The sequence below is a fragment of the Pelodiscus sinensis genome, chromosome 1 (genome assembly GCF_052426305.1).
Source record: "Pelodiscus sinensis isolate ZL-2025 chromosome 1, ASM5242630v1, whole genome shotgun sequence".
NCBI lineage: Eukaryota > Metazoa > Chordata > Testudines > Trionychidae > Pelodiscus > Pelodiscus sinensis.
In genome coordinates, this window is record NC_143052.1 from 187,521,020 (window position 1) to 187,545,120 (window position 24,101).

The following is a 24,101-nucleotide window of genomic DNA, read 5'->3' on the forward strand; positions in this document are numbered from 1 at the left end:
AAAGTAAGCTTTCATGAGGAAGGTCTTCTCATGGACTGATAACTGGTTAAAAGATAGGAAACAAAAGGTAGGAATAAACAGTCATTTTTCAGAATGACAGAGGTGTCCCACAGGGGTCCATATTGGGACCAATTCTATTCAACATATTCAAAAATGATCTGGAGAAAGGGGTAAACAGTGAGGTGGCAAAATGTGCAGATGATACAAAACTGCTCAAGATAGTTAAGTCCAAACCAGAGTGTAAAGAGCTTCAAAAGGATATCACAAAACTAGGTTACTGGGCAACAAAATAGCAAATAAATTTTAATGTCCGTAAATGAAAAAAAATGCACATTGGAAATAGGGATGTAAGTGAGTAGTCAAGTTGAGTACTCAACTACTCGCTTCCTCCCAGCTGCCTTTGTATCAGAGGCAGCAAGGGAGGAGAAACAGGAGCTGGTGCTGGGGGAAGCCGGCTCCCCCCCCCCAGCACCATCTCCGCGGTGCCGCCTGCCCCTGCCCTGCTGCTGCTGTTGCTATCAGCCAGCCCAGACCGCTGCGAACAGAGGCTGCTGGACCAAGTGCGAGCTGGGACTGAGCAGTCCTCACTCACGCTGGTCCGGGACCTACTCCTGCTGCAGCTCTGTAGTTTAGAAGTAGTAGGGACCAGGCTGCCTGTGCACCCGGCTCCTAGTACATTTAAATTACAGAGCCACAGTAGAGGTAGCTCCTGGACCAGCACAAGCTGGGACACCGTACCTTCCCTTATCAACTAATCGTGTAGTTGATACAAATTGTATAGACTACATAATTAGTTGATTACCCACCTCTTAACATCCTTAATTAGGAGACACAATCCAAACTATCTGCACAAAATGATGGGATATTACCACTCTGCTCCTCTTGGCCCATCCATACTCTGGGACATCCCTGCACCTGAAGATGAATCATTTCTCCTGTTACAGGAAAGGACCTCCTTCCATCTGATTGGGGCTCTCCAGTTCTGACAGAACAGTCATCTGACTCAGAGAAGTCCCATGACAGAGTCTCACTATATCACTCATTATGCAGGAGCCCCAACAGACCAGTGAGGCATCCATACTTACCCTTCCCACAAGGGAGGCCTGGTACTGCTTCCCATGGGGTCCAACCAAACTGACAGACCCCGTGTTTTGGCCTTACTGGAGCCCCCTGGAACCAGTACCACAGATGTCCAAGTGCCATCACAGGGGTCTTATTGGTCCTCCTCCATACACCAGTCAGCTGCATCAGTGTACGAGGATGTGGAGTCGGTGCCCTTAGTACCTTCAATTCTGACTGGAGCCATATTGTTGCTGGAGGAGGCATTTATCCCTTTATCACTCACTCCACTGAAAGATCACTGACACTACCAAGACCTATCTATAGAGAGTGGTCTTACAAATGGCTCTGCCATCAGCCTCTTTGCATCTACCTCCACATCGATCATAAGTTACTCACATGTGGAATGTATGGAGGGACCACCTCTCAAAGAGGAGCAAGAGATTACCTACTGTAACTGAAGATTCTTCAAGATGTGTGATCTCCATCTATATTCCACTACCCTCTCTCTATCTCGTCTGCTCTGCCGTAAAAAAGGAGGAACTGGAGTAGCATCAACCTTCACTGCCTCTTATGCTCTTGTTTGGGAGCACAAGGAGACATATGCAGGTCAACAGATATTGCTTTGAGAAAAGTTCTGGACTCAGGCAAACTCACATGTGTACCGTACATCGCAAAGAGCCTCCGGTTACAGTAAGTAACCACCTCCTCGGTTTTGTTCACTGTGTCTGCACTAGCATAAGCAACAGTAATTCATTAGCAATATGGAAAGGTCTGAGAATAAAGCTTGCTCTTGGTTGCTCACACGTTCTTTTTAGCACACCACAACGAAATGGCAGCTATTGCTTTACTACCTGATTCTTGGCAATAGTGATAGATTTAAGAAAATGATTTTTTTTCCTTAAATTGAAAAGAACATTCCCTGATGCATCTTTTAAAGGTATGTCAAATTTTAGGCTTAAGTTATGTGACAGTACAAGCCTTGATGGGCCCTCTGGAATAAAACATATTTTCATTGAACAAGCAAAGAGAATATTGTATTTTTAAAAAATCATCATTAAATAGACTGATATTATGAATAAAAACTACAAGAATATAAATATTTCAGAATATATTAACATATAAAATATAATTCTAAACCATGATGTGAACATGAAATGTTACACTTGTCCTAAAAATAGATTATATAAACATAAAAAGGAGAGCATATCTCTGATCTTACTTTCAATTAGAAATCTGTACAAAGTACCTATGCATAGCACATATGAGGCATTATAATAAACCCTGTTTTACATGTCACAGCTTGAAATGCAGGATCTGCATGTTCTTATATCTTTGAAATGATACATTAAATCACCCCTTTCAGGTCTTGTGAAAAATCTTAAATTAGATTTCATGGACAACATGCAACAGAATACAATTTTAATTGATGAAGTACAATTTGTTTATGTCTTGTTTTGGTGAATTATACTATTTTTGTCTTAATTTGAAGAAAGCAACCCTTGGATTTAACATAAGTGAAGTTGTAGCATCGAACTGTGCTTCTGCACAGAAAGTAGACAGAAGAACCAATCATTATCCTATTGAAATACAAGTCTTTAGACTGTCCCAATCAGCAGTAGCCTAGCACATGTCACCATTACATAGGAAACTCAGGTTCATATTTCCCCTCTCTTTTATGATGCAGAAGTTGGGTCTGCTTCAGAAACACTCATCCCTGCTGTCTGGAAAAGCAGGGGTTAGCACACAGTAGACCATTCCTCAGCTCTTCAGGGGTGTAAGGAGATAGGTCTTTGCCATAGTTATTTCCATGCTAGGACTTGTGTTATCTGGCAAGTGGTGACAGGAAAGTGAGTTTGGAGGCACTGCAGTAATCAGCTATTTTTCTTTTTGGTATTTTAGAAAGTAAAACATATTTGTTGTATAAATTACATAGTAACTCCAGAGTCCCATCTCTGTCTGCAAAAGAAAGAGCAAAACAGTGCTTGAGTAGACTAGTGCCAGATTCCTCATGTGTAGAGTTCTTTTAAGTCTTGCTCTCTTTCTTAGAGCCTGTACAGTGTATGGAAAACAAATTAATTTTTACATAGTACAATTCAGAGGAGATTTCATTGTTACCAGCAGTGATGACATTGGTTTTGACATTTAAGAGTACGAGTAGGTATAAAGAGTTAATGTCCCAAAATAGCTATATAAATGTCTTTGCAAAGAGACACCATTGCTTCTTCTGCTTTTTTGTGCATTTTCTTGTCATCGCCATTTAATTTACCATGATCTGTACCATGACAGATCAATTTGACATGGCTTATAAACGTATCTGGTTCCTGTGCTCCAAGCCAAATGTCCCCAATGTAAACAGAAGCCAGGAATACACAAGAAGCTGTGAAACAAAAAGAGAAAAAAAAGGAATAAGAATAAAATGGGAAAACATATTTTATCAACATTTCCCTTTCAAAACTCTATTTATACACCTAGCAAAAACTTTTATCTACAAATGGACAGAAATGTAGTCATGCAAACCAGAAAGTGTAATGGGACTCTTAATGCAAGAATATTTTCCCTGCACAACTTCTGCTACCCATGTATAAAATTCAGCAAGCCAAATTTACAACAAAGATGCCAGCTTCTTTTGGGGACTGGGACTAATGTTATCTCAAATATACTTGTGAGGTGAAGACCATATTCTATATTAGCCTGTTGGCCATAAATTATCTTATTGGGAAGGACTTAACTCAATGATCATCCATCTGAGCAAAGACATATTCCGAAAATATTTGCTGAATGAAAAATATTTAACTATATAACTACTGTCATCTGCTCCTCTGCCTTGTTAACTGAGTGTAAGCCAACAATAACTTACCTTTCTTGATCTCATCCTTCTCTTTCATTGCTGACAGACAGAATGTTTTAATCACTTCATGGAAACTGGTGTTAGTCAGCCCCTGAGCAACCATAAAGTGAAGCATGATTGTACTAAACAAACAGAGCTCTTCAATGTGGGATGACTTCTCTTCATTGGCATCACAGATTCTGTTGTAAAGCTTAAAAATACTGCTTTTCAAGGTGGCATCCCTAAGAATCTTCTGCACTACAGGAGGGTAGGGCAAAATGCTATTGTTTAGCCACTTGAGAGTCAAAAGTAAATTTTGTATGTTGAGGCTATGATCAACCATGGACTTCACTAGCCATTTGGTTACTAGGTAAGCAATTGCACATGTAAGACTGACAGTCTCATTCTCTGGATCAGTAGATTCATGCTGTTCCTTTGGAAGATTAGCTATCAGGGCTGGATAAACAGGCTCCCAGTGAAGCAATATAGACTCCAGATGGTCTCTGCATTTCTCTAAGTTTGAAACCTTCAGCTCTGAATCAGTGTCTTCCTCTTGTTCTACCACATCCTTTTTCCGAACATGACGAGATGAAGGCCGAAAAGGGACTTGAGCTTTGTTCTTTTCTTTAATATTTTCTGTAAATGGGAAAAATAAAAAAAAGTCTCAACCCTCCCAGGAACACCTGCCACTATAATGCAATAATACAGGCAGGATAGCCTTGTGTAATACCTGCTGGAAGGTTTCAAGGTACGTGCTTCTGGCCTGATTCAACAACCCAAGCTAAGTGAATGGAAGAATTTGTATGTGTAAAAGTTAGTTACATGCTTAGGTACTTTGCTAAATTAAAGTCTTTATCTGCAAAGGGTTCAATTACTTCATTAGGACCCAACGAAGAGCTCAATGAAGCTAATAGGTGTCTTTCCAATGACTTCAGTGTGCACCAGGTCCACAGGATGTTGTTTATCACTGATCTTGTGAAAGCTTATACTTTTATGTGAGGTTATCTGAAACTTTCAGTTCAGTTCACTGCTAGCCATAGGGATGTTAGATATCGTATCACTGAAAAGTTGTGTAACTGCATGAAACCTTAGTGGTTACATGACTATTCAATAGTCCACAGAGGCAGGGCCGGCAGCCAATGCATTCCTGGCCCCACCTCAGGGAGCCCCCTATATCAGAGGCAACAGCATGTAGTGGCAGGCAGGAGCCGGTCCGCAAGGGGAGCCAGTTTGAAAACCTGCTCCCCACACAGACTGGCTGGTCATAGAGGCAATGGGGGGGGAGAAAGGGAGGGAAGAAAGGAGAGGGGAACAGGCAGCACCGCAGAGCTGGTGCTGGGGGGAACTGGTTTTTAAGCTGGCTTCCACACCACCACCCCCATCACGGGCTCCTGCTTGTCCCTGTCCCCCCCAGGAGGAGGCAGCAAGTGGGAAGAGGGGGCAAGCAGTCTGCAAGAGCAGATACGTGTGGGAAGCTGTCTTGAAAGCAGGCTCCCTGCTCATATTGGCTCCAACCTGCCCCCCTCAACCTCCACACTGCTGCCTCTCTATCAGAGCCAGCAGAGCCATCGGAAGGGTGAGGAGGAGGGGCGGATCCAGTGCTTGTGGGGAGCCTGCTTAAAGCCAGCCCCTCATGGGGGCGGGGGGAGGAAATGTGTGTAGTCAACAAGATTAACTGATAAGTCCAAGTTTATCAATTAATTGTGTATTCGTCTACACAATGACATCCCTAATTACCAAAGCAGTAAAGCTTATAAACAGCAGCAACACATTTATTCTACCACATCAGTACTGAATGGGGTATTGTCAGAGATGCTAATTTTGAAAAATCAGAAACCTCAATTATTTTTCAATTTTGATTACTAAAAAAAAATGAATATCAACTTGAGCAGGTGATTTTAACAGCAACATTTCATGTCAACGTACATTTTTGTGACCATCTTATGAATTACTGAATGCTGGAGAATGAAACTGGACACAATAAGTGATCTTTAACTACAGAAATGGTTATGGATGCAAACATAATTCACTATACTCAAATTTTATGTGTCCCGATATATATATATATATATATAAATATGGCATAGGCAAATACAGTAAACTTCCGATAATCCGGCACCTTTAGGACCCAGGGCGTGCCGGATTATCGGATATGCCGGACTATCAGACGGGGGGGCTATGAGGGGTCTGGAGTGGGGTGGGAGGGGATGCCACCCCAGAACCCTCATAGCCCCCCTTTACGATAGTCCGGCTCTGCCCCGGGTGTCCCTGATTCAGCTGCTGCTGGTCAGTTTCAGCAGCAGCTGAATCGTGGATGCCTGCAATAGAGCAGCTGGGGTGCTGCCGGGTTGGTCCCGCAGCGCCAAGGGGCGGCGCTACGGCACCAACCCAGCAGCACTCCAGCTGCTCTTGGGGACACCTGGGGCACAGCAGCTGGGGTGCTGCCAGCTTGGTCCTGCAGCCCCGAGGGGCAGCGCTATGAGATCAACCTAGCAGCACCCCAGCTGCTCTGCTCCCGGCTTCCCCGATTCAGCTGCTGGTCAGTTTCAGCAGCAGCTGAATGGGGGAAGCCTGTCCGGCTGCCCCAGCATTTCCGGGTTTCTGATGGTGCCGGACCATCAGGAGTCCCGGAGCATTGGATACCGGACTAATGGAGTTTTACTGTATACAGAATTCCTAGAAATACCCAAATGAAAAAAATGTTGACATCTTTTAAAATGTGACGGCCTTTAAATATATTATGCATACTTTGTTAAGTAATAACATATTCTTAAAAAACTACAGTATATCCAATCCTGGTATACTGGACTAAAAGATATGCCTCTTTCCCCATCTACCATATCCTTATCTAGTATTAAACCAGAAAGACCAGTAAAAAGTCTAATTTACATTTCACTCATTGTGCTTTTCATTTACTTTGTGTATTTCTCTCAACATGGACAATGAAAATAGACTAGTCAATTTCATTTTTTATTTACACCTAGTTTCAAATTAATTTCCTTTTTAAGTTCTCATGTACTCTCGCAACACTGCAAGACTGACTGAAAACCTTGCAGACCAATGAATGTTTAACAATACTGTTCCCATTGGGCGTTTTGTTTTCTTTTTAAATCATACAAATATTTTGTATTACAAAACGTGCATTTTGGAAAATGTTTACCTCCACAGTGTCTTTTTAATAACAGAAAGAAAAACATATTAACTTTATATATAAAGTGTTTTTTTCTATTTTTATGAAAATAATTCCTTAATGTCCTGCTATGAAACAAAAAAAATCCACTGTGAAAATTATTTTTAAAAAAAGTTAATTTAATAGTGATATAAGAATAATTCTGACGTAAGATTCCAAAAGGTATATGCCAACATTCTGAAATGAGACAACTTTTATTAATTAGACTTTCCAGCAAAAACTGTCCGGGTCAGAATTTCATCATTCTAGCTGATTAACCTACTGGCTTCTTGGTCAGATATTTCTGTTACAAGGTCTTCATTCACAGAGGATATATTTACACTACGGGACAAGGTCGAATTAAGATACACAACTTCAGCTATGTTAATTACGCAGCTGAAGTTGAAGTAACTTAACTCGACTTTTGGCGCTGTCCATACTGCAGAAAGTTGAAGGGAGAAAGAACACTACAGGCAGTCCCCGGGTTACGTACAAGATAGGGACTGTAGGTTTGTTCTTAAGTTGAATCTGTATGTAAGTCAGAACTGGCATCCAGATTCAGCTGCTGCTGAAACTGATCAGTTTCAATAGCGGCTGAATTTGGACGCCAGTTCCGACTTACATACAGATTCAACTTAAGAACCCCAGGCGTCCCCAAGTCAGCTGCTGCTGAAACTGACCAGCAGCTGATTCCAGGAAGCCGGGGGCAGAGCAACTCTGCCTCAGGCTTCCTGTAGTCAGCCACTGGTCAGTTTCAGCAGCGGCTGACTTGGGGACGCCTGGGGCAGAGCAGCTCGGGTGCTGCTGGGTTGGTCCATAGCACGGCCGCTCCTCGGCGCTACTGGACCAACCCAGCAGCACCCCAACTACTCTGCCCCAGGCGTCCTGATTCAGCCACTGCTGAAACTGATCACCAGCGGCTGAATCAGGACTCCTGGGGCAGAGCAGCTGCGGTGCTGCTGGGTTGGCCCAGTAGCGCCAAGGAGCGGTGCTGCGGGACCAACCGGCAGCGCCCCACCTGCTCTACCACAGGCCCCGGGCTTTGCTCCACGTCTCCCTGGTCTGCTGGGGGGGGGGGGGGGCACTAGCTGCGTCCCCCCCCCCAGCAGACCAGGGAGACGGGGAGCAGCTTTTCTCGCCCTGGAGGATGCGGGCGGTGGGACCAGGCGTCCCGCCGCTCCAGTCCTCCGGGGCGAGAAAATCCCTGTTCGTAACTGCGGATCCGACATAAGTCGGATCCGCGTAACTCGGGGACTGCCTGTATTCCTGTAACTGCCCTTACTCCTCATGGAAGCAGAACTACCAGCATCGACCAGAGCTCCCCTCTCAGTTCGAATTAGCGGTCTTAACTAGACCTGCTCATTTGAACCCTGGAAGACTGATAGCAGCCGCTTTGATCTCTATAGTGCAGATATACCTTAAGGGAACATGCAACAAAACCAAACAGGCTGCCAGATCCTCAGAAAATATTGTCCAAACAATTTGCCACAATATTATATCATTCTGCACAAAAAGAATATTTTAAATCACTTCTAGTTTATTATGGCAAACTGATGACTATGCCCCCCACACAATTATTTAAAACTATATTTAATTGTGAAAATATGAAATGTATTTTGCATACCACAATACTTGATTTATAACTGATTTTTTCTTACTATGAAGCTGGCTTCCTTTGGAAATATAGGTTCCTGAAAGCTCCCCACCCTCCTCTTTTATTTGCTTAAACAAAGATAAAAATCACTGCAACCAGTACCACTTTTAAACCCATATTTTGATACTTACTAAGCAAATCTTTGACTTGGTATTTTTGAGCAGTTGTTTGCACATCTTCTTGGAGCTGCAGATTTCTTTCAATGATGCTCCACTTATACAAGAGCATCAGGACATCTTTGTTTGAAAGGACACTCGCATTCACAGTAAATCTGCCCATTTGTCTGAAGGCCTCAACAACAGTAGCTCGGTATCCTAGCACAGAACTGAATGTACTGAAAAACTGAGTGAGTGTTGCAAAATCTAAGTTGGTCCTATATCAAAAAGAAAAAGGAAATTTATATATATGTTAACCAAAAGAAAAAAGCGAAATACACTGCTATTCAAAGTCCCCTTGTTTTTTTACATTTAGTTTCTTAGGATGCAAGAGACATTTAATCTCATTCTGACTGAATTTCTGCTGCTTCTCTCCATTAGTGCCCGATGGGACAGTCGGACAAAAAACCACAATAGCACACATATCACAATTCTTATCTATAGAGCACCAGCAGCCTGGGCAAGGTAACTGTAAAAGCCAGACAGAAAACCATAATGTGGGGAATGCTCTAAACACAGAAGACAAATAATAAATAACAGCAATAAATCCTCATCTGTCACTTGGGTAGAAGATAGCCAGTCCAGAGCCAAGGACATTTGCACCCAACCACCTTCCAGCTGCCAGCACACAGGCATACTTCCCAAGAAGAGAACTACCACAAAAAATGTTTGGTAACATTTTCAGAAGTGACTCAGGCCCATGAAATACTTTAGAAAAGTTTGCCTTGTTCACCTATTCCTCCCTCTACCACTTCCCCTGAGCCTGATTCACCCCCGCAGACTGGGCAGGGGTCCATACTAGGACAAGAAGAGTTGGTTGAATGTACCTAACTACTGCGTGTGGAGGGGGTGGGGTGGCTGGCAGTTAGACTAATGAGATGGAAAGGGAGTGACATGTAGAATGAAGGGGACAAAAGGAGACCAGCCATTGTTTGCTCAGGTGGGCAGACCTGCCCCAGAAGCTGTGGAAATGCCAGCAGTCCCCGCTAGCCAAGGCTGTATCAGATGGTGCATACAAATCCAACTGGGGGGGCAGGGTTTAGGGAGGCATGGACCGACTCTCACAACCTCAGGGGTATTTAGGCACCTAGCGCCCATTGACTTTAGTGGGAGTTTGGGGTCTAAATAGCTTTGAGGATCTGGGCCCAAGCATGAAGTAGAGACCCAGCAGCAGAACTCATACATGAAGACTGCGCCAATCACTGGCCAGACAGTGACCACCGGTTTAGGTAGCATGAGCTTGAAGCTTCATCAGGGAGGATGCCTGCCAGAGAACTAAAGTAACGGATGTAGGCTCTGATCTAGCAAAAGAGGACACATTACATAACGCTCCCTTTTAAAAAACCACCTGTCAAGTGCTTAGAATGTGAGTCACCTTACAGTCACTACTTCATTCTTAACATGTTTAATAGCAAAATCTTTCTGCACAAGTTTCTCCACCAGGGTTCATTTAGCACCATTTAAAATTAAGGGGAAAAGGACTAATTTATTGGAGATTAAGTGAATTTGTGTTGGCATAATATATTTCAAATTGAACAACAACATGATCACATAAGCCTGGAAACCTGATGAAAAAAGACTTACCGGATGTGTTTAACAAGCATGAGCAAAACATACTGAAACTCATTGATAAGCTGAAGAGGAAGGAACTTCTGTTTCTCTTGCAGCTCTTTTTCACAAGGAGTTTGAGGTGACATCACTTTGTTTCCTAAATTTGTTATCCACAGAGTATGGACTAATGAAATGATATTGGTTAGCATCTTGTTCTCCAGAAACCTGGAAGACAAACATAAATGTCTTTATGGAAGGCAGAAACTGACTTGTCAATATCCAATCCATCTCCTAGAAGGAGCCACATGTTAACATTTGGAGACCTCAACACGTAGGCAGGCCTGATGTCAGTGGAGCTCCAGGTGGACTCAGGATTCTACCCAGGTATAACTCATTGCAAGATGGAGCCCTTGGTTGCCCATACACTGAGAACCTTTTTGGGTATCATATAATAAAAAACTCATCTCTATGGATGGCAGTGTAAGCTAGTGGATACAGGGACTCTGCAGACCACGGTTCTATTTCCTGCTCTGCCACTTGCCTACTGAGCGACCTCAGACAAGTCACTTTGTCACTTGGTGCCTCAGTTTCCCCCATCTGAACAACTGGGATACTGACCTATTTTGTTACGCTTTATAAGAGCTACATATTATTATGGAGAACTGACAGTATTTTCTGGCAAAGGCCTTAAATAAAACTAGTTCTTTTTGACTCAACTATATCGTCCATTAAATTTAAATAATTTTCCAAAGCAATCCATAAAATTGCAAGCTACACAATAGGCACCATTTGTTTTACATCAATTACTATTTAAAACAAGAGTTTCCATTATGGTTTGTATTAAGGAATTTTCCCTTGCAGATGACACCGAGCTGGGAGGGGCTGCAAGCTCTTTGGAGAACAGGATTAGAATTCAAAATGACCTTCATGAATTGGAGAATTGATCTGATTTCAACAAGATAAAATTCAATAAAGACAAATGCAAAGAACTTCACTTAGGAAGGAAAAATCAAATGCACAATTACAAAATGGGGGACAACTGTCTACGCAGTAGTAGTTTCAGAGGGGTAGCCAAGTTAGTCTATAACAGGAAAAACTTAAAAAACAACCAATAGTCTAGTAGCACCTTAAAGACTAACAAAACATGTGGATGGTATCATAAGCTTTCACGGGCACAGCCCACTTCTTCAGAAGTGGGTTGTGCCCACAAAAGCACGATACCATCTACATGTTTTGTTAGTCTTTAAGGTGTTATTAGACCATTTGTTGTTTTTTAAGTTTTTCTTTTTACGCAGCAGTGGTATTGAAGGTTACAATGGACCATAAACTCAATAGGAGTTGTCAGTGGGCTGCTGCTGCAAAAAATCTAATATGATGCTGGGGTGTATTAACAAGAACAATATATGTACAATACAGAAATCAATTTTCTCATGCTATTCAGCATTGGTGAGGCCTTAGCTGGAGCTCTACATCCAGTTCAGGATGCAACAATTTAGGAGAGAGAGCGCTCAGAGGAGAGCAACAGAAATTATAAAAGGTCTAGAAAACCTGACCTATTAGGAAAGTTTAAACAACAACTATGTCTAGTCTTGAGAAAAGAAGAGTGAGGGAGGACCTGATAAGTCTTCCAATATGTCAAGGTCTATTATAAAGAGGACAGCGATGAACTGTTCTCCATGACCACTGGAGGTAGGATGAGAAGTTATGGGCTTAGCAGCAAGGGAGATATAGGTTAGATATTAGGAAAAACTTTCTAACTATAAAGGCAGCTAAGTTCTGGAACAGGCTTCAAGGGGAGGTGGGGAAAGGGAGATGTCCCGATCAGTGGAAGCTTTTAAAAATAAATGGAAAAAACACTGGTCAGGGATGGTCTAGGTTTACTTGGTCTGGCTACAGTGCAGGGGGCTGGACTTAATGACTGAGGTCCCTTCCAGTCCTAGATTTGATTTCTATGATACTATTGTTTACAAAAGTAGCAATGCTTTGCAGTACAGCACAGAAGCCAAGATTACATGGTTAATTAAAAGAAAAATCGATTACTATTTCTCCCAAAACAAAGTCATGCCCCCTCAAAAATCCATTTGTTATACTTAGCTAATGGGAAACATCTCAGTAAGAAGGAGCAATCTATCCTCTCTCTCGTCCAAACAGAAAAGGCCCCCAAGCCCTTAAGTGAGTAGAAGTTCCTTAGGAGGACAGGTCATCAATCCTTTTCCATTAAAAGATCTATTATAGGTGTTGGCACTTTGATCATCAGTCGATTGTCTGTGTTTTATGAACACAACAAAAGCTATTCCTATGGTAATTATTCATTACCCTGGAGGTCAGTGACCTGTCCCACATAATTAGAAACCATACTCCTGTTGCTTGATCATAAACAAGGATGACATTTTCCAATCCAATCTAATCACAAAATAAGCATTGTGCATATTGGGCTAAATTCACACTTCCTCTACCAGACATGTGTGAAGAAAGGTGCCCCAAAAAGGAACATAAATAGTTGTGTCACTTGAAAATCCTTCAGAGTGTATGCTCTGCAAATCTCTGCCTAGGTGGGGGCTGGGAGCATGCATGGTCTGTTTTTCCAGATTCCTTGTCTGTACGTAGTAGGAACGATCCATGCAAAAGGACTTTGTCTGCGTTTGTGTATGTGGGGGGTTCAGGACACAGAATCAACTTAACAGCCTTGCAGAGGTCATTGCAGGATTGGATACTGAAGGCAACATTTGAAGAAGTGAGTGGCTAATGAGCTATCCTAATACGCCGTCTTGATATATATGTATGAGAAATGTTTAAAAAACAGCCCTCAAGATTTAAACAGCACTAGGAAGAATATTAGGCTTCCACAAATTCCTCCACCCTAAGGTTCGCATTTGTGTGTGGAAATATCGCAAGTACTGATTGGACACACCTCTGTGCAAGTGTCTCTCATACAAAGATGAAAATAAAAGGGTTTATTCACCCATTTTCAACTGCACACATACTCCTGTTATACACATGCAGCACAACTATTTCTCGTTACACCAATGTCTTCCTTCTATGTACCTTTTCTCCAGAATATATAATATCCAGGTTAAGAGGCTATGGTCTCGTATCAGTTCGTAGGCAGCCTTAGTGATACGTGCAGCATTTTGCAGTATTTCCAAAATGTGACCCTGAAACAGAAAACAAAATACACTTTTATTTCTATAGCCCATATCTGTGGGCTGGTGCACTACTATAAACATTTCGGATTGACAGACTAATAATCTAATTGTTTGGTGAGCTTTTATTCAAATGAAAAACAATGACAAGTCAGCAAGACCACACCATATAGCCTTCCACACAGACATCAGCCGGAGTCACTTCATTCTGATAACATATCACAGATGTAGGCACATGTTCCTCACTGAACTTAACCAGATAAGCAGCATTAAAGCACTGAAGGGACTACTGAAGGCTAGGTACATGCTTAAGTACTTTGCTGAATAGGACCATAGACAGGACGTTTGTCTAGAAGTTAAAAATCAGAAATGGGAGTCAGAAGATATGTCTTCTATGATTAGTTTTTGCTATGTAAGCAGAAGCAAGCTACTTAATTTCAGTACCTCTCAGGTTTCTCCGTCTATAAAATAACAATATTACCTACATTCCAGCGGCGTTGTGAGACATAATGAGTTCATTTTTGTACAGTGTTTTGAGATTTTGCTAAGTGCCTGGATTGCAGTGTTATAAATATTTTATTATTATTGCATCTTTTATAATATACCTGTATTGGGACCACACAGATATGCTTTTAAAAAGTATTTTTGGAGAGACAGCTAATAGAGGCAGCTATTAAAATTCCCACTTGGGGGCTGTGTCTAGACTGGCAAGTTTTTCCACAAAATCATCTGCTTTTGCGGAAAAACTTGCCAGTTGTCTACACTGGCTGGTTGAATTTCCACAAAAGCACTGACGAACTCATGTAAGATTGTCAGTGCTTTTGCTGCTCCCGTTCGGGCAAAAGTCTTTTTCCGAAAGACTTTTGCACAAAAGGGCCAGTGTAGACAGCAGAGATTTCTTTTCCGCAAAAAAGCCCCGATCGCGAAAATGGCGATTGGGGCTTTTTTGCGGAAAAGCGCGTCTAGATTGGCACGGACGCTTTTCCGCAAAAAGTGCTTTTGCAGAAAAGCGTCCCGACAATCTAGACGCTCTTTTCCGCAAATGCTTTTAACGGAAAACTTTTCCATTAAAAGCATTTCCGGAAAATCATGCCAGTGTAGACGTAGCCATACAGAAGTAAATGTAATACAGAAATAAAAATATGAGCTATTTCGAAAAATTAGAGGACAGTATCTACACCCATACAGGCAAATGCTGAAACAAAACATTTCAAATTCTGTAGAACAGCCATAGGACAGCATACTTTCTAGTTCAGATGGATCTATATTTGACTCATTAAAAAAAGAAGCAGTGGCCAGACAGCAAGATTTTTTTTTAATTTTAGGCCAAGATTTTCAAAGGCAATTAGTGATCCTGGATACCTCAATTTCTGAGTGAGACACTGTAAGTGGCCTGATTTTCCAGGAGTGAGTGCTCCACATTTTCTGAAAGTTAAGCTTCTTTAAGATGACGCAAGTCCAAAAATAGAGGGGGGGGGGGGGGAATTGCTCAGTTTTTAAAGTAATGGCATCGGCCTCTACTTGTCTCCATTGTAAGAATGCCCCCCTATGTTATAAGACCAGATATTCATCACAGAAAGAATATCCCCAATATGCTTCTATTCAGAGACAGGTAAAATTAATAAAGGAGTTAGACTGACATCATTGAATTCTGTTTGGCTACTTCCTCAGAATAAAACCAGTACAGTAGCTTACTCTGTCAGCTGGCCACTCCACACCTGCCCATTCCTTGGAAGAATGACAATCATTTTTTGACAAACTTATAAACAGGCTTTATTTCAGGTAAAATGACTCTTGATAACAAAAGAAGCTGTGAATATAATGACATTTTGTTACTTTTTCGAGTACAGTGAAGGTGGAATGCTGGCTTGTGAACCATCCTAAAAAGACGAAGGCCCAACCACTCAACTGAAAGTACAGAAATTACAGTTCTGAATGTTAATTTCAGAGGTGCAGATAAGGCCACTGACCATAACTGTCAGCTGGTGAAAAATGGTTTAAGTCCATGATGAGAATTTGGCCCATAGTCTTGATGTAAGTGGATATTTTCCCCCACACAACTGAACAATCAAAAGTTTTAAAGAAGAGCGTCTACATGTCCCTTCTTAATTTAATTGAAGTTTTACATGTTTTTTCTCTTAATTACCTGGGAGGTTTCATCACACAATGGACTATTAAAGAAGCACAAAATGATATGGAAAATCCTCTGATACTCGTATAGCTCATAGCAGTGCTTATCTCGCAGTCCTTCTCCAAGAAGCCCAAGAACCCAGTCACGTTCTGTTTTGTGCTGGAAACCAAACAGAAAAGTACCACAGTCACTGATGTCAAAGCAAAGCATCCAGGGGAAAGCTTTTCAGCACAAACAATATGGTTTTCTACAAGTGGCTGCATCAACTGCTCCTGACTTCCTCTTTTCAGTTTTCATCACTATGAAAAGTAACCAACAGACAGATTTCTTCAGGACACCACAAATCTAATCAGACACATTTAAAAGGTTACTACAGTAAAACTCCATTAGTCCGGTATCCAATGCTCCAGGACTCCTGATGGTCCGGCACCATCAGGAACCCGGAAGTGCTGGGGCAGCCGGACAGGCTTCCCCCATTCAGCTGCTGCTGAAACTGACCAGCAGCTGAATTGGGGAAGCGGGGAGCAGAGCAGCTGGGGTGCTGCCGGGTTGATCTCGTAGCGCTGTCCCTCGGGGCTGCGGGACCACCCGGCAGCACCCCAGCTGCTCTTGGGGACGGCTGGGGCAGAGCAGCTGGAGTGCTGCTGGGTTGGTCCTGCAGCGCCAAAGGACGACGCTGCGGGACCAACCCAGCAGGACCCCAGCTGCTCTGCCCCAGGGGTCCCCGATTCAGCCGCTGCTGAAACTGACCAGCAGCGGCTGAATCAGGGACGCCTGGGGCAGAGTCAGACTATCGTAAGGGGGGGCTATGAGAGGCCTGGGGTGGCATCCCCTCCCACCTCACTCCAGACCCCTCATAGCCCCCCCTTCTGATAGTCCTGCATATCTGATAATCCAGCACCCCCTGGGTCCTAAAGGTGCCAGATTATCGGAAGTTTACTGTATTTCCAAAATATCTTAACTGAATTCAGAATGAATAATTAAGTTAGATTAGACCTTTGTTAGGTGTTTACATAGCATCTGGCACAATGGGGTTTTGATCTCTGATTGGGCTCATTAGCCACTACCACAATAAAAAAAAATACAAATTTATATGAAAATAAAAATGATACAAAAATACCAATAAATAACAACAAATGTTAAGTAGAAAATTCCTGGGATTTTTTTTGTTCATTGGTAGACACAAACACCTCAATTCATAATCCTAGTAAGGCCAGACATTATGAGATATAAAGGACAGGAATTTCACATTACCTCTAAATCAAAGCTGTAGAAAAGTTGATAAAATCCTGGAACTTTCTTCAAGTCCAAATACTGATGTGACAGAAGGAATTTATTTATCTTTGTGTACATGTGCTCCTCTGTGAACAGATTTGAGTGGTTATTGCTCAGGAGGAAAATTTAACCGTGCATATTCAGAACTTCACTAATGAAGTGGGATGCGCACATTATACTGCCTCAGTGAGTGTCAGGAATATTTCACTGTGTGGCCAGTATGATGTTCCCATATTATAGCAGGGAAGGTATTGTTGATCATCCTTAATTTTTCCTAAAATGATAACCCACGATTACAGAATACATCAAGCAGATGATCACATGAATATATAAATACTGGTCAATTCTCAATACTTCCAAAGTTACTCTTCACTCCAAAATGATAATCTACTACAAAGTTAAGCAAATCCCTTACTGATATTTACAGATTAGCCCTAGGAAATCTCATAAAAATTACAGGATACTAAGCACAGTGAAGAGTATTACAGAAAAAGCAATATCAAAAGAATGGACAAATTCCAAACCATGTAATCATCCATTTTTGCTTACAGAAAAACCATCAGTGCCAAAGAAACACTTCAACTTCAGGCAGCTTTTTCACATGTATATTGTTAATATACGTAAGGCAGGGGTTCTCCAACATTTTACACAGCATGAACCACATCTTAAAAGAGATTCTCTCATGGACAGTTCTGATGCTATTTGCAATACAGCAGATCACCTCTCCTCCCATTCACAATCACATGTGGCAATTACAGTAAGCAATCAAATGGAAAAGTAATGATGGGAAAGTTTTCCAATATTTTTTGCTGTAAGCAGGGAGGGGAGCCAGCACTATGCAATCTATCCGGTCTTGACAGACCACATTTTTTAACTTTTGTGTTACAGCCAAATCTGGTATTGCACATATTAATGCCTGGATTTAGGCATGCAAGTATCCCACCGAGCTCACACAGACATCAGGCTATTTGCACAACTGTCAGGCAGGCACACAAAGCTTCTAAGTCCCCAAAGGACCATTACATCATCTTGTCTGATCTCCTGTATAACATAGGCTATTTATTTTCACCCAGTTATTTCTGTATTGAGCCCAAAATTCGTGAAGAGAATATCCACCTCCTCTGCAACAAATTAGACAGGCTCTGAACGGACAACCACTTGCACACAAAGTGAAACGCTTTCCACTCCTCCAATAAGTCAGTGCATAAGAGTTAGATTCTAATGAAGGTTTTTCCTTAAAACATTTGGAGGGATGTGTGATAGGGTGAGTAAATTCTGTCCCTGACTGGAAAGGATTCATCAACAGCAATTTGAGGCTTAACGGGTCAATGCCTGCTATAGAGGGTTAAGCCTGAAAGGGGAGTTTCAAGGGGGGAGGCCCATTAGCTGGTGGCTGGCGTGGAGGGTGTACAGATGACAGGCTGTCCTGGGGGTGGCAAGGAGTCTGAAGATAGGAGCCATGATGAGCTGCAGCATGCCTCAACCCCTGAGCAGAGCTGGAACTAGCAGAGCAAGTGCTTAGTGCCCGAAGCAGCTCAAGGGAACCCCATTTACTTTGTGAGCCTTTATGTGTGGAGAGGGCCAGTCCTGGACAGTGAGGCTGTTTGAGACACAGGGGCCTGTCCCTCAAAATTCACAGAAGTTGAGGTATGCCTATGAGGAACAGGTGGCCTGCCTGGCTGGGATACATATTTTTGCTGGAATTTTTGTAAGTGTCTCTGAAGCACTGGAAGTAACTGAACTCTGCAAAGTGGTTGGGCCAGGCCACTCACAGCTGGAACAGGTCAAAACACAGTGTAGTAAACTGAAGTACAGTTGCAGCATCGCTACATCTGGCTTCTCGGAGGAAATGCTGGAGCAGCAACTTTGCTATAGCAGGTCCTTGTGGTTGCTATGTTTACCAGTATGCTTTGAATCTGAAGCTTCACTGAAACTAATCATGCTGTGCATTAGTGTTTTCCCTGCTTCAACCCCAGAAGTTAAAACACAGAACATACAATTTAATCTACAATACCTGGCTTCAGCATTTGCTGCGCCACCCTAGCAACGAAGAGGGTCATAGAGAAAGTAAACCTGAGATTCGGTTGTCTGATTCCATTTTGTACAACATCCATAAGATAGAGCAGCTGTAGCACAAGAACAAGGAAAAGAAAGCTCTAGTATTACTCATCATCAGATAATACAGCAGGATATCCCTCAATGGGAGCAAGGGAACACAGGCCTTAATTATATTTGATAAGTAACACATGAAGCCATAATTCCAGCAGAACAACGGCTCTAAGAAGGTTATTTCTTTTAAAGCTCACTGATTATAATCATAATAAATACAGACAGAAGAAAACAGAATAGGAAAGAGGATAACAGATATTTTTTTAAAAATACATGAATTCTATAAATTCTCAAGCACACATTTCTATAGATGGGAATTGCTAACTTTGGGACAAGTGACAGTGTGTGAGAAGCACAATCACATCTTAGATGACAGACTAATAAAACCCTGAATCAGGGCTTGACAGCCTGGTTTGCCTACCCATCCAAGGCCAAGTGAAAATTAGGGATGGTGAATGAGTCCCTTCCAGGAATGCATTTGCCCAACTGTGCCTACCAAGGCAAGTTCTAGTATCATCAGTGAGTTAAATCTGGTACATTCATACCTGTCTCTGTTCTCGAAAGCGAGCTCCGTCCAGATGAGAGCGAAAGGAACCCAGTACGTAGTAAGCTACTGCTCGCACACTGGAGTCATAGCTGCTAAGGGCAGCTACTGTTAGGCCCAAAGCATTCACTTCCACAAATTTATGGCATGCCACTACAAATTCTGTGGATAGGAAAGAAGATAACATTTGCAAAAGCAACAACTTCACATTAACTTCCATTTGAAAACATAATTTCTGAAAGATGAACAACAAAACTGGAACCCTGTAGCAGGAAGCAGAAACAAGGACGACCCAAGACAATGTGGCACCGGACCGTTGAAGTGGAAATGAAGAGCATGAATTACACTTGGGGCACTATTGAGAGGCTGGCCAGAGACAGACAGAAGTGGAGGACCTATGTTGCTGCCCTATACGCCAGTGGGCAAGAAGGACGATGATGAGGATGAAGCAGTGTGTGGTGAACACTCCGCTAGCCAGGCTGGGAAGGAGCATTGTGCAAACACACATCTAAACAGGAATTTTTAATTTCCCTGAAGTGATGTTGGCCACTTCTTAGTGTGCTCAGATGCCCCAAAACTCATCGGCAAGGACATCATAAATAATTCTGCCTGGTACATGAAGTTAGCTAGGCCTGAGGTCAGTAGTGTGGCTTGCTCAATCCATGTTAATAGATTGACAAAAAGTAACTGTAAAGAGGACCAGGCTAAGGATTAATTTAAAGAATGGGATAATTTTAAATCTTGTCCACCTATTTTCTATCCATTGTTCCCTTTTCCCTTCCCTTGATCACCACTGATTTCATTGGGGTTTGAATTGGGCCTCAACTCCATCAATGGGAATTGTAGTCTTGTGAAACCAGTATACAGAGTCAGGTGAACAATGTGTATGGGCACCTACCCGTATGAGGGCATCCCCAAAATGAAGAGGTATTGCAGGTTCAACTGGTCTTATTTAGATCCCATTCTTTGCAATCTGCTGTACTGCTGTCACTTTTTGTAATGAGGGACTCACGGCTGCACATTCCGGGCAATTGTTCCTTTACCGTAGAGCTGCGAGTTAGATTATCATGGAGCCGATTGCTCAAGGGGGAGCTTCAAGAAGCTCTGCTGACATGTTGAGGAGGGATGGGGGCAAGGAGAGGTCAAGCTGGGCCATGACCCTGCTCATTTTGGACTGTCAGGCACTTCAGCACATACAGAGGGGCCAGACCCTGCAATGCAGGGACACAATCTGCACCCCAAGGATACACGAGGGGGCCTCCTTGTGTCCCACCCCCCTTGCACACGTAGAGAGGCAGGGCACAATCCAGTGCTCATTATCTGGGAAGGATATTGCTGTAAGTAGAAGACCATATAAAGGCAGGAGTAAATTCTGGGAAGACTTCGTGGAGCTCAATGTTGAAATTAATTTCAACTGCAGGGGAAAATATAAATTTCTTGGGCATTCCCCATATCCTGCGTCTGAATGAAGAAACAGTGGGGTGAGTAAAAGCACTTCTGAGAGAAGCATCTTTTTAGTGAAATGGATACCAGAATACAACGTGGATCCTCCAGCATAAGCTACTAACCATCGCCAGAGAATCTAGTTGACTAGCTTAATTTACGATGTAAGCCCATCAGCGATTTAAGATGTAAGGCATTTAAACCCACTATACACCCCTTTCACTTTCTGAATAAACCTACCTTCTGCATAACATTTCTCTTGCATAATTCCTCCCCAGCCAGAGCTGAATTTTTTCCAAGGGATTTGGAGGTTAACCAAGACATTTTCAATGAGTTTTTGAACAATTACTAGTTTTTCTATCCACTTGTAACTCCACACTAAATTAATGTAAACACTCCGGACTTCTTGTCTATACCAATCTTGAATGAGAAACAGCAGCAGAGGAGTATTTTTTTTCAGCTGAATAACAAATGTTTTTACTTAGTGCCAACATCCACATTATAACCCTTATAAAAGCCTCAGTGAATGTTTGCCAGCTCTGCTCTCCCTAAACCATGATGTCAAGGTACATTCCTAGGCTTTGATAATTGACAGGACAGATCTGTGAGGGCAATCCCCTTACCATGCGCAAAAAAAAAAAAAAAAAAAAAAAAAAATCAATCACAAATTATATCTGTTTCCACCCCAACTGCTGTGCTCATTTCCTCCCGAGCTGTCAGAATACCTATCTCTTGGATAGCATTTCCACTTGCTGCTCTAAGGTGGGACAGCCAATGGTAGAATCTTCCCCTTCCCACACTGCACCCTGGCCAGCTCTATTCCACATGTGAGGGTTCATCTAAACTACATGGTTCCGTCGACGGAGCCATGTAGATTTGTTTATTTGGCAAAGGGAAATGAAGACGCGATTTAAATGATCGCGGCTTCATTTAAATTTACATGGCTGCCGGGCTGAGCCGACAAACAGCTGATCAGCTGTTAGTCAGCTCAGCGCACTAGTCTGGACGCTCCCCTGCCGACATGAAAGCCTTTTATCGACATCCCCCGTAAACCTCATCCTATGAGGCATAAGGGGGATGTCGATAAAGGACTTTCAGGTCGGCGCGGAGCGTCCAGACTAGCGTGCTGAGCCGGCAAACAGCTGATCAGCTGTTTGTCGGCTCAGCGCGGCAGCCATGTAAATTTAAATGAAGCCGCGATTATTTAAATCGCGGCTTCATTTCCCTCTGCCGATCTGTCTAATCTACATGCCTCCATCGACGGAGGCATGTAGTCTAGACACACCCTTAGAGACTACCTGTGCAACAGCACCACTGAAAATCCATTTCAAAACCATCTGCTGGAGAGATTCAGCACTAATGATTCCTGCACATTTCCTCTTGGCTGCGTTAGAGCCATCACACTGAACTGGCAGTACTCAAAATGCCTCGTTCTCCCCCCACATTAGGGGCTCAATCATGAGCCTGGATGCATGGCTGCCCAGGAGAGCATAAAGAGCCCCCTCACTTATCTGCATGGCATTGCCAAAGCCTACGCAGGGCAGGAACAGCACTTGTGGCCAGGTTGCTCTTATATAGATTGGGAAGGTGGCTGGAGGACCTTTGGCTCTTCCACCTTCTTCCTCAGCACTATGGGCATCACCAGATAGCTGGCAGCACTTCCTTTCCTGCTGGAGCAAAGGGGAAGTAGTAACCATACTTCCAGATTTCAGACACAGTCTGCTCCTTGCCCTCTTCCTGGGGCACACTGGCTATGTTTTGCTCTTTCTCGCACTGGATTGCAGGTTCCAGCACAGCCCAAGGAAAGGAACTTCTCCTGGTGCATTTAATACAAACGCACACTTCAAAAGTATGATCTGAAGCCTAACAGTCTGTAATGGATTCTCTATACACCCCTTCGCAGCAGCTGATCCACAGTTCTTGCCAGTAGTGCAAATCTTAGGCCAGAAGCTCTTTAGAGTAAGGACTGTGCCTTACTCTATGCCAGTGCATAGCCAAACACAATGGAGCCCCAATTCTGAGTGGAGTCTCTGGGCACTACTGTCATATAGAGATTACAAATGCTAATTTCCCATGTTCATAGCCCATAATAAAATCCTATTTCCTTATTTCAAGTATATAATCAGTGCGACTCAGGGAAGGATTTATCTAGAAACTTCTCTTCCACTGAACACATCTCATGGAAACATTTTCAACCAAGCTGCCCTTGGAAACGCCAAACAACAACTTATTGTGAAATAACATGCTACTGAAAAAAAAAAAGTTAAATGTATGTTTGACATCCAGTTTGTTTAAAAAACCTTGGAACCACAGTCAGAAAGCTTTTGATAAGATGCTTATCAGATCTACAGTTAGAGAGAACTAGGTATTTGCACAATTCAAGGTCTTAACTCAGCAAGGAGTAATCCTTTACATGCTTATAATTATGTACTGATGCATGTGACGCTGAACAGAAAGTGCAAGAAGCATGCACAAAAGAGTAGGGGTGAGATTTTCAAAAGCTGCTTAAGTGACTTAGGAGCACACTGGGATCTTAAGTCACACAGGAACTTTTAAAATCCCACCCATAAGTCAATAAAAGCCAAAACACCACACACTAGGCCACAGGTGGGCAATAATTTTTTATGGGAGGCCACTCCAAGAATTTGGTAAGTGGTCAAGGGCCACACCCTTCCATGAGGAGGAGGCGCGGGATCTGGGATGGAGGCTGGTATAGAAGGGAGCTTGGGTAAGGGACTGGGGTGCAGGAGGGGGTGTGGGGTCTGTGAGGAAGTTTAGGTGAAGGGGGGTATAAGGTGAGCAGGGTACTGGGATGTAGGAGGGGGTGCAGGGTCTGGAAAGGTGTATGGGTGCAGAAGAGGATTCTAATCTGGAGGAGGGAGTGCAGCATCTGGGAGGTGGTTGTGACCTTGGGCAGGAGTGCAGGAGGGCAAGCAGGGATTTGGGTTATGACCGGGATACGGGATTCAGGTACAAGGTCTAAGAGAGGTTGTGACCTGGGGCAGGGGACTGGGGTGTAGGAGGGAGTGCAGGAATTT

The 24,101-nt window shown here is 42.9% G+C and overlaps 1 protein-coding gene across 2 annotated transcripts in view; it reads right to left on the minus strand.

Annotated features, from left to right (window-relative positions):
* Positions 1–2,153: 2,153 nt before the first annotated feature.
* Positions 2,154–24,101, minus strand: part of URB1 (URB1 ribosome biogenesis factor) — an 82,594-nt gene continuing 60,646 nt past the window's right edge. For both annotated transcript variants that reach the window (XM_089773696.1, XM_075910757.2), the window contains exons 31-39: positions 19,622–19,782; positions 18,982–19,093; positions 16,947–17,053; positions 15,708–15,851; positions 13,464–13,573; positions 10,452–10,643; positions 8,844–9,085; positions 3,920–4,525; positions 2,154–3,439 (exon numbers count right to left, since the gene is read on the minus strand). In XM_089773696.1, coding sequence (XP_089629822.1) covers positions 3,231–3,439; positions 3,920–4,525; positions 8,844–9,085; positions 10,452–10,643; positions 13,464–13,573; positions 15,708–15,851; positions 16,947–17,053; positions 18,982–19,093; positions 19,622–19,782 — 1,883 coding nt within the window. In that variant the 3' untranslated portion in view covers positions 2,154–3,230. The remainder of the gene's footprint in view (positions 3,440–3,919; positions 4,526–8,843; positions 9,086–10,451; positions 10,644–13,463; positions 13,574–15,707; positions 15,852–16,946; positions 17,054–18,981; positions 19,094–19,621; positions 19,783–24,101) is intronic.